The sequence below is a fragment of the Bos mutus genome, chromosome 16 (genome assembly GCF_027580195.1).
Source record: "Bos mutus isolate GX-2022 chromosome 16, NWIPB_WYAK_1.1, whole genome shotgun sequence".
Lineage (NCBI taxonomy): Eukaryota > Metazoa > Chordata > Mammalia > Artiodactyla > Bovidae > Bos > Bos mutus.
The window spans coordinates 35,831,279-35,842,244 of record NC_091632.1 but is presented as its reverse complement, the minus strand read 5'-3'; the positions used below and the strand labels follow the sequence as shown (position 1 = coordinate 35,842,244).

General features: G+C 54.9%; 1 protein-coding gene across 1 annotated transcript in view; it reads left to right on the top strand.

Annotated features, from left to right (window-relative positions):
• The first annotated feature begins 5,251 nt into the window (after nucleotides 1-5,251).
• The window catches only part of MMEL1 (membrane metalloendopeptidase like 1), a 35,215-nt gene continuing 29,500 nt past the window's right edge, over nucleotides 5,252-10,966 (top strand). Inside the window, exon 1 of the mRNA XM_070384463.1 lies at nucleotides 5,252-5,405. Coding sequence (XP_070240564.1) covers nucleotides 5,252-5,405 — 154 coding nt within the window. The remainder of the gene's footprint in view (nucleotides 5,406-10,966) is intronic.

Here is a 10,966-nt window from a genome sequence, read left to right as displayed (position 1 = left end):
CTCGCAGGGTTTATAGTGAAAGGGGCTTGTCTCCTTGGACATGGGAGGGGCTCAGAGGCCCCAGGGGTTCGAGGTTCTCAGCCCCATCTGAGGCCAACCAGACATCCCATTCCTAGTTTCAGGGTCCCAATCCTTCCCAATCAGTGCTTGAACTTTCTCCTAAGAAGCCTGGGGAGGCCGTGAAAGTCCCAGCACTGATTGTACTACTCACAGGAACAGATGTTGTGTCTGTCTTTCAGCCTTGTCAGCCCCGTGCTTGTGAGACAGAAGGGCCTCTCAGGGCTGTGGTGGAGCTGAGCCCAGACCTGAGCTCCTGTCGTCTCCATGTGAGTGTGCAGGACACCAGGGGCCTTGGGGCCGCTCATCCATAGCAGCACGCAGCCCTCGCTCCCTGGGCCCAGATTCAGCTAACACTTCACAGCCGAGCACGGTGGTAGCTCAGTCACTCCTAAAGCCGCTGCCACGAGTCACGTCTCCCAGGCGCTCAGTCCCACAGTCAGGCCCAAGGATACAAGCAGGCTGGTTCCCAAACTCCATGTTTGGGGGTGCCTCCTGGGGCCATTCCTAGTGGCCAATTCATGTGTCATTAGGGTCCACTTAGGAGACAGAAACCACACAAGTGATTTAAATAGCAAGAATTTAAAGAACAGTTAGTTATGAGGGCCTTAATTGTTAATTTGGTCGCTAACTTGTGTCCAGCACACCAGGCTTCCCTGTCCTCCACTATTCCCAGAGTTTGCTCAAACTCATGTCCATTGAGTCAGTAATGCTATCTAACCATCTCATCCTCTGCTGCCCCTTTCTCCTTTAGCCTTCAGTCTCCTAGCATCAGGGATACAGGAGTAAAATAACTAGGTATCACAAAAGTAGCAGCCTGAGTTCCAAGACAGATGACAGCCCCTCCGCATGGGCTGTCAGCCACCAGTGCACCCTCCAGCTCCTCTGCACCTGCCCCTCACCCCCACCCCCGCCAGGTGTTTCCCAAACACACAGCTGTGCTAGGCACCACACATCTGTCCTCTTGTCTGACTCCAAGACAAATCATATAGAGGAGGGTCTGATGTTCCAGCTGTTGGGGCTGGGGGTGGGGCTTGGTGATGGGAGACCTGGGGCAGAGTCAGACCGCCCCACCCCCTCCTCCTGTCTAGGATGCCTGCCTCTTGACTCCAGGAGGCAGTGAACAGGACAGTGTGCAGGGTTCTCCCAGAGGCCCAGCTCTCAGCTCAGCTCTCCGACTGCCTCGAAATACTTAACCTCTTCCAGCCAGCCTGTCTTCTCCAAGCGGGGCACCTCCCGCCTGCCTGGAGCATGGGTGGGCAGACCCAGGGAAGGTCGTTTCCCACTGGGCTGAGGCCCAGAGACATGCCTGCCGGGGGATGCTGGGCTTCGGGCAGACGATAGGATCTTCCCCAAACCGCCTGGCCCAAGGGCATGGGGCAGGGAAGGACTGGACCCAGCAGTAAAGGGCAGGTGTCTGCAGGGTCTGAGGGCAGCCCCAGGGCCAGAGGCTACTCCCTGTAGACCTGCCCTGGTCCCAGGACTGGGGAGGGGAGGGGCGCCCCATTCCCTGCCCTCATGAGGGTGCTGGCTCCTTGGACCCCAGAGCTGAGGTTGGGCTCAGACCTCCACCTCCCACATCTACTGCCCAAGAGATGGGGAGGGATGGACAGGGAGCCCTCACTGGCCCTTGAGCTCATCTAAGAGAAAGGACTAAAGTCCACCTTGGGGGGTTGTGTTCAAGGCAGCTAGGTCATGGCCCATCCAGGGACTTGGCTGGGGGTCTGTAGGTCCTTGGCCTGTGGGCCCCCCTTTTTCCAGATTCTCTTGGAGGGCACCCAGTACCACTATGCTGGGTTCCCCCAGAAACTGCTGGCCTCAGTGCAGTGCCCACCAGGAGGTAAGGCCAGGCCCCAGGCCCCTTGCTCATGCAGTTTTTTTCATTGATAGAGCTACAGACAGGGAGGAGCCTGAACGGGGCAGCATGAGTGGGAAAGTGCAGCTGAGCTCAGAGACCAGACAGTCCCCGCATCCGGGTGGCCTTGGGTCAGGGAGGGGGAACCTCCGGCTGGACAGCACAGAGCCTGGGTCCCCAGAGCCAGCACACTCTGGGAAGGAATCTGTAGCCAGCAGGCTGGACCCTGACCCAGCCCTGGCTCCCAGGAAGGGCAGTTCCAGTTTCTCAGTCCCCTGACGTTGGCCTTGTCCCCATTCAGACCAGCAGCCTGGGTAGCTCCTTGCTAGGCTGGGTCTCTGGGCCTTTGGTTGGGGGTCTGTCAGGACAACCAGGGTGCTGAGGCGAGCCCTGCCTGGGGGCTAGGACTGGTTTCTGGAATCTGAGACCCTGAAGCATGGCCCTCCCCCCAGCGCAGGGGCCAACCCAAGAGACCACCGGAACATGGACTGGAACGTTCCAACAGGACCCAGGGTGGGTCTTCTGGTGAGGGGATGGAGTGAGCAGTTGTTTACCCCAGATCCCTGGCTCTGTGGCCTGGCCCCAGCCTTGGACACTCTTACAGAGTCCCAGGAGCCCAAGGGGATCCCTCCATCTGTGAGATTCTGAAATGGAAGCAGAACCATGCTGGTCACCAAGTCAGGCCTGGAGAAGGGACATCTGGGTTCTGACTGGGGCCTCCTTTATCCAAAGCCCCCAACTCTGACCCCATCATGGGCCAGGGGTGCCTAACACCGAAGCACTGAGGTGCCCCTGCCAACCCCAGAGGCCCTCTCCTGTTCCCCCAGTCAGGGCCACCTGCCTTCTGGGGGTCAGTGTCTCTGAGTGGGGACCCTCCCTGCCGGCCCCACCCCCCACCCCATCATGATGAGCAGGGATGCCTGCTCCGCTCACAGCCCAGCAAGGCCCCCAGAACCCAGCACCCTCACTGGACCCTCCCTGGAGACAAAAGAGAAAGGAACCCCGTGACCAGGGTGGTTCTTGGTTCCAACCTCTCCGCCAAGGTGAGCAGGGTAAGGAGAAGGGCCTGGCTTTCCTTCCCAGGAGCCCTGTGGCCCCTTTGAACCCAGGGGACAGCAAGGATGGATGAAAGGCAGGAGGCGGTACCCTCAGCCTCCAGGGACTTCGCTCGCTCAGCAGGGAGCCTAGAGCCCCCAGAGCAGCTCTTGGCCCCTCCCCCACACCAAACCCAGATGGAACTTGCCTACTGTGAGCAGGAGGGTCCGCCTCCAGAGAACCCCTGCTCGCATCACAAAGAGGCCGGAAGCCGCACCAGCCTCTCCTGGCCCCTCCTGGAGCCACTGTCTCCCACCCCTGGGAGCCCTCCTGACTCAGCCTTCTGAGACATGTCTGTGGTGGCCGCTCTGAGTGACCCAAAGGTGAGCCAAGGGAGGGGCCTGCCTGCCAGGCCAGCTTTCCTGGGCAGCGCAGCCAGGAGAACACCCTCCAAGCACCAGCCCGTTGCCCAGGCCCCAGACAAGCAGCCCAGCACAGCCCCCCAACTCCTGTAAGGAACCCTGTCTGCCCAGCTGGCCACAGAGGCCTGAAGATGCCATGACCGTGTCTCCAGGGAGGTGGGGTCCCCAGCTTCTCCCCCTGTCGGTACCTGGCTTTGTCCTCAGTCCTCAGGGAGAGTTTTTACTGTATGCCTACCTTTGTTATGCGGAGTCCCCTGGGGTCAGCAGGACACAGTGAAGTGGACTGACTGAGTGATGAGTAGACTCATTAGATCTAATCAGAGAAAGAAGATGCTGGCGAAACCAGGGCCACAGGTGCTAAGTTGGGCTCAGATCAGTCAGCCTGACTCATCCTTTCGTTCATTCATTCAAGTCAGTGGATGCCTCCAGGGTCATGGGCACCCACCTAGGTCCTGAGGACCAGGTAGAAGGAGCCCTGTGACCCCCACACTGACACCCCCAATGGGGAGGTGGGCAATGGGAATAGAAATAAGGACTGTAGAAGCTGAACCACAGGTGAGGTGGTGAAGCAGTTCAGGTCTGGGGGTGGGCCAGGGGGAGGCCTGGCTAAGGGGACCTCAAGCAGGGACTTCCAGAAGGGGAGGGGAGCAGAGAGAAGTGATGGAGGCCTGGCTGCTCCTCCCTGGTTGGGTTGTGTGGCAATGATGTCAGAGGGCTGAGAGACCCACCCCCCACCCCACCCCCCAGTGAGTGTGGACACCTGTTGGCGTTGAGAACAGCTAACCCAGTCATGGGCAGCCTTGGGCCATGCTCACCTGCCAGCAGGCGGGACTGGGTCTGTCCTCTGTGCTGGTGTAGACTGGGCCCCAGTCCCGACATCAGGAATGTGAGCTCATGTGAGGACTGAAGCTGGGAGGGCAGCCCACTCTCCCTGGGGACCCAGGCACCTTTCTCGGTCAGGGCCCTGAGTGCCAGCAGCAGAGGCGTGCACATGAGCACACACACACAGACACCCAGGAGCACGTGCACGTGTGTACATGCACACGTGCATGTTCACACGCTCATCCCATGCACTCACACACACACACGTGTGCATCCACACGCACAATCACATGCACAGGGGACTCATGCAGCTCTCTGTGAACTGTCCTCACTGACCCGGGCAGTGCACCCTCTCGTGCCCACAGCTGCAGCCCTGGGTGTCCTCCATGCTGCTTGGAGCCTGGCTGTCACCACCTGGCCGGCTGGAGAAGGCGTCCCCTCAGTAGTGACAGGGTGGGGGACAACTGCTGAAGCTGCCCTGCCGTGTCCTGTCTTGGCTTGCCTGGTCACCACAGTCACTCTCGCCTCCCCCTAGACCCTTTGGGCTCCAGGCAGGAACAGTGAGCAGGGAGCGCAGTGGCCCAAGCCACCTCCCAGAGGGTGACCCTGATGCAGGAGGCCCACAGCTCCAGGACATCCCCCCAAATCGGGACAAGAGCCCCAGGCAGGATCCGCTGCAGAAGCCCCTCAACAACTTGGGAGCTGGGTCTCCTGGGTCCTGCGTGCCCACCCCAAGCTGTGAGCTGAGCGACCCCAGACCAATCTCTGCCCGAAAGCAGACGTAGAGAGGCCAACCTCAAAAAGGGACTGCCAACGGCCCAGGGCCGGGCCTGCCCCACCCCTGGGGTCCGGCACTCAGACTCCTTGGGAAAGAGAGGAGAGCCCTCAGGCGCAGGACCTGGGATGGAGAAAAGGGCCGAGCACCCTCCAGCCTCGGGCAGGGCCTCCCTAGCGCCACACCCAGCCCCCGCTGCCCTGACGCCCCACCCCGGGTGGACGCCGCCCCTGCCTTGGCCTTGGGGCTCCTCCGCTGTGCGCTTTCCCCGTCTAGAGACTTGCGATGGGCAAGCCCGAGAGCCCAGTGGGGATGGTGGAGATCGCCGGCCGCTCGGGGCAGAAGCACCGAGGCTTCCTGGAGGCGGGGCTGCTGCTGCTGCTGCTCCTGGTGACCGGCGCCCTGGTCACCCTGGGCCTCCTCTACGCCGACAGCAGAGGTGAGTGGGGGCGCCCCCTTCCCCCGGACGGGCCACCGGCACCCTGCTCACCGCGCTCATCCGCACCCGACCTCCGGAAGGTCTGCGCGCCCGCCCACTCGGAGGAGCCGCCTGGCGAGCAGGGCAGGCGGGGTCTGCGCGGGGCACCGGGGGCGGCCCGGCTGTGCTATAGCCTGGAGATGAGGGGCACTGACCTGTGGGGACCGGGGACCTTTCTGGAAGGCTCTGCCCAGGCGCGGGCTGGCACCAGGCTGGTTCTGACTCGGTGGGCCTCTGCCGGACTCCCGAGAAGCTGTAGACCCTGTCCCCAGCCCCATCTGCGCGCCCCCTCCCCTCGGCTGCCGCACAGAGCGCTGCAGTTCCCGGCCGGCCCAGCAGCAGGAGCCCGCGCTCCAGCACTGGGACTCTCGGCGCAGCATCCTCCGACCGCCGCGCTCACCTGCCGCCTCCCTGGCTGTCCCCCGCAGGGACCTCGCTGGGATCCTCCTCCCCGGCCCCTGACGGCCCTGGTTCCCCGGCCTCATGGCATCTCAGGCTCTGTTTTTCAAACCTTGGTGGGGTGGCGGGGAGCAGGCTGGGGTCCTAGGGAGATGGAGGAGCGAGAGCGCCCTGCTGGAACACCCCCACTCACAGAGCCCAAACTGTCCCCTCATGGGGTCACAAGGCACGGGAAACAAGGGGAGGCGCTCACGTGTCTGCACCTGGGCACCAGGTAGCCCAGGTTAAACCCTGGGGTGTGAACTGTCCTCACTGGAGCACGTTGCTGCCCCAAGGGTCATGTGCAATGGGTGGACACCAGCTGGGAGGTACTCTAGGTTCCTTCTGCAGGCGGGTGGGTGGGCAGTGGGCTCAGGACTCAGGAGGATCTGCAGGAAAAGACACCATCTCCACCCCAACCCCAGCACCCTCAACAATAGGGCAGTGGCAGTCTTTGTACTAGAATGTTCCTTCACTGACGGGAGCCACCTGCACTGCTATGGGACCATCCAGACATTGCTGGGCAGCACTGTTTCTCTGAACTAGAAGTGGGCGCCACCCCCAGATGTAATGGGCATTCCCCCTCCCCCCAGGGCTGCTCCTGCCTGACCAGGTGCCCGGCTGGACCCTGCCAGCTGCTTCGGTCTCTGGCCATCCTGAGTCTTCTGTCAGGGTAGATGGGCACTGAATCACAGAGCTCTCAGAGAGACCCCAGGGAACCTGTTCACAGCTACTGGGCTGCAGAAACCCAGCTGAGGGGCTTCCTGGGGACTGGGCTGACCCCGCACACCACCCCAGTCCTCATCTAGGCAGTACTGAGAAGTGTGAGCCCACCCTGACTGCAACGGCCTTCCCTTCTCCTCCTGGTTCCCTAAATACAAGTGGGGTCTCTGCCAGGGCTCCTGTGTCCTCCCCTACCCCCACAAATGACCCATAGCCAGTCTCTGCCTCAGGTCCTAATAGAGCCTGTGGAAGGGTTTATATGCTATGTTTTTGCTTATTCTTAAGTACTTTCTCATCCACTGGTTGTTTTTTTTAATTGATTCATGGATTACTTAGAAATCTCTCTTTTAAATTTCTAGATGTGTGGAGGTTTTTTTCTTAGTTGCCTTTTGTAATTGGTCTCTAACTTAACTGAATTGTCATCAGAAGCCATGGTTTCTGTGATACTGATTCACTGGTATTTGCTGAGACTTGCTTTAGGGCCAATACAAGGTCAGTTTTATAAGTAATCCACGTGTGCATGTGGAATACACCCAATCACCGTTAGGTGAAAGTGGAGACACAGAGGAGGCTTAGTACATCTATTAGGTCAATCAAATCTATATATTTGTTTCTTTCCATTTTCTTGATCTTTTAATTATTGAAAGATGTGTGTACTAAAACTTAGCCCTAGAGAACCTTCAATTTTCCTTGTAGTTATGTCAAATATTCAATTGCCTGTTTTAAGACCCTCTGTGCTGTGTGCTATATCACTTCAGCCATGTCCAACTCTGTGCAACCCCATGGACTTTAGCCAGCCAGGCTCCTCTGTCCCTGGGATTCTCCAGGCAAGAACACCAGAGTGGATTGCCATTCCCTTCTTCAGGGGATCTTCCCAACCCAGGAATTGAACGCAAGTCTCTTCAGTCTCCTGCATTGGCAGGCTACGTTAAGGAAATTTCCTGACAGTCCTGTGGTTAGGACTCCATGCTTTCAGTACCAAGGGCATGGCCAAAAAAAAAAAAAAAAAAAAGCTACATTATTATATGGATGCAAATTTAGATTCAGTGTATCTTCACTCAGTGTAATGGTGTGAAAGTGAAAGTCACTCAGTCGTGTCAGACTCTTTGCCACCCCATGGACTATACAGCCCATGGAATTCTCTAGGCCAGAATACTGGAGTGGGAAGCCTTTTCCTTCTCCAGGAGATCTTCCCAACCCAGGGATCGAACCCAGGTCTCCCACATTACAAGCAGATTCTTTACCAGCTGAGCCACAAGCGAAGGCTGTATAATGGTGTAGAGACCCTTTATGTCTTAATGTGCCTTTTGCCTTAATGTGTTTTGTTTTCAATTCTGTCTCATCTGATCTGAGTTAGCATTTGCTCTTTATTTCCTCCATTCTTTTTCTTTGAAACTTCGTCTCTTTAGCTTTACATGTGTGTCTTTTGGAACCGTGTAAAGGTGGATTTTGGTCTCTATCTTCTACCTGGAGGATTTTGTCTCTGTCTATTCACACAAAAATGTATGTTTTTTTCTGTTGTGTTCTTTTGTGCTTCGATGCCTTTTTTCTTTTTTCTCACCTTGTTTTGGATTGGGCTATTATTTTTCACTCCGTTTTACCTCAACTAGCTTGAAAGTTTTATATTTCTAATCCTTTTAAAGGTTATCTCAGATTTTTTCATTTTAATATGTTTTTCAAAAGTTATAGATAAGCCTTTTTCATAAAAGCAACTTTTTAAAATAAAATATACAGTAGCAAATACAGTCCCAGGCCTATACTCCTGCCCATCCTGGAATTATGCTCCTCAGAAGCTGTCATATTCATTGTCTAGTGCAGAGGTTGGATACCTCTGGCCCATTGCTTGTTTTCCTAAATAAGGTTTTATTGGAACACAGCTGTGTCCATTCACTTGGATATTGCCTGTGGATGTTTTCATGCTACAAGAGCTAAATCGGGTAGGTGAGACAGAGTCTGTATGTGACTCACAAAGGCTAAAATATTTATCTGGCCTTTTACAGAAAAATACTGCCAACCCCTGTACTGGAATGTCTAAACTTCATCTCTGACTCTTCTCTCTTTACTGTCATTGCTAGATCACAGGGGGGCCCTATAAGGCTGTGGTTAATACCCAGGCTCCAAAGGCTGACAGGTTGGTGGCTTGCCAGCCTCCCCAGATCCCAGCTACGTGACCTTGGAGGGTGACCTTGGAGGGTTTTCATCACAGCTTTGTGCTTCAGTTTCCTTATCTGTAAAATGGAACATAACATAGTTAGAGGCTTACTTGAGGGTTCAAACACATCAAAAACACTTAGAAAAACGTCTATCATGATATTATGATCAGATTTTGTAATAGAATGTTAGATTTGTCATTGATCCTCTATCAGTATTATTATTGACATCCCAAATAGGAGGCAGATTTGGCTCCTTAAGCCACCCAGGCTTCTATGGTCCGAGTATAGCTACCTCATTGCCTTTGATAAATCCATATTCATCACTACAATAGTTCTACTGAGGGAGGATTTTTCATAGCTGAGCTATGAAGACTAGCTGGATTATATTTCATTTCCTTGTTATTTTTGGTTTTCTTATTAATAGCAATCTTGTTTAAGGACTCTCATTTTTCTCTTGCTTCGTCCACCCTCCTCAGACTCTGCATACATGTCTGTAGGATGGTGTGATATTATCCCACAGTATTTGGATGCCCAGTTCAGATTTCATTCATTCTTTTACTCTCTGTGATACAATTTGAAGAGTTTGACCCTAATTAATCTCCAGGTTCACTGGCTCTTTCCTCAGCTGTATCTGGACTGGTCAGCCAGTTAAAGAAATTCTAAGTTCATCTCTAATAACATGCTTTTCCTTTCTGATGTTTCCCATTTTCCACTTTTTTATAGCTTCCATCTCTTTGCTGAAATTTCTTATCTGTTCATGCATATTATCCACCTATTCCATTAGATGCTTTAACATATTAATCATAATTATCCTGAAGTCTTTTTCTGATGATGCCAGTATCTGAGCTATCTCTGAGTCTAGTTTTATTGATTAATTTATCTCATGGCAGTGGATTGCTTTTTCTTCCTGTGTGTATGTGTGTGTCTCTGTGTGTCACACATTTTTACTGAACGCTGCACATCTAAATACAGAGACTGGAGTAAACAGTAGTTGCACCCGGCAGTAAGCACACCTGTTCTGCCAGCCTTAGTGTGAATGGTTGAACCCATCCAGTCAGGAGTCAGCTGACTTGGGGTTTTGTTTTCACCCTGTCACCCTCGGTGCCCTGCAGACTTCACCTTTCTCCAGCTGTGAGTGATGATTACCGGCGCTCAGAGAAGGAACCTCTGGGTCCACTTCTCTCCTGCTCCAGCCTCAGCAATCAGCAGTCCCTAATGTGTGTGACACAGAAGGGTTCTCTCCATGCCTCTGTCCCTCCACAGCTGGGAGGTTGCCCTTGCTCTTTAGTACTTGGCTTATGCTGGCAGAGGGTGGGGGGGGTGGGTAGCTCTGGTGTCCTGGCCCAGGCTCGGTCTTGGAGTGGAGCTGTCACAGCATCCCTGCCCTGATCCCCATGTCCATCAAACTTTGCCGTATCCCGGAGTCCCCTCCCCCGTACCTAGTAGCAGCAGACCTCAGCTAAGATCCTGGGCCCACAGGGCTCTCCTTTGCCTCTCCCATGAGCAGAGGATTTTTACATCAGGCTCTCCTCCAGACCAGTAGATTTTCACCTGGTCCCTGGGGGTGAAAAGGTGTACTGCCCTTCCCGCAGTGGTGTAAAGCTCTTGCTTCCCACAAGAGGAGAGTGCAGGCAAGCATGAGACCCCCCAAGTGCAGGCCCCACAGCAGAAGCAGATAATCTCCTGCATGCCTGTGCCACTGAGCGGGACTCCCTCTGGCCTCCTGAGAACTGCCCCAATCTTTCTCATCAACACCTGGTAAGGATCCATGGAAATAGCTGGTGAATAAGTGCAAAATCCCCTGTGTTGAAGCTCCAGCTGTTCCACACTGGCTAACTCACACTTGGCCTTCAAGAATTCATTAAGGGGCTTCCATGGTGGATCAGTGGTAAAGAATCCACCTGCCAATGCAGGAGATACGAGTTCAATCCCTGATCCAGGAAGCTCCCACATGCCACAGAGCAACTAAACTCGTGTGCCACAACTATTGAGCCTGTGCTCTAGAGCCTGGGAAACACAACTACCGAGCCCACGTGCCACAGCTACTGAAGCCTAGAGCCAGTGCTCTGCAACAAGAGAGGCCACTGCAGTGAGAAGCTTGTGCACCTCAGCAAAGAGTAGCTCCCACTTACCACAACTAGAGAAAGCCCATGCGCAGCAACAAAGACCCAGCATAGCCAAAAATAAATAGCTTTAAAAAGAACATTT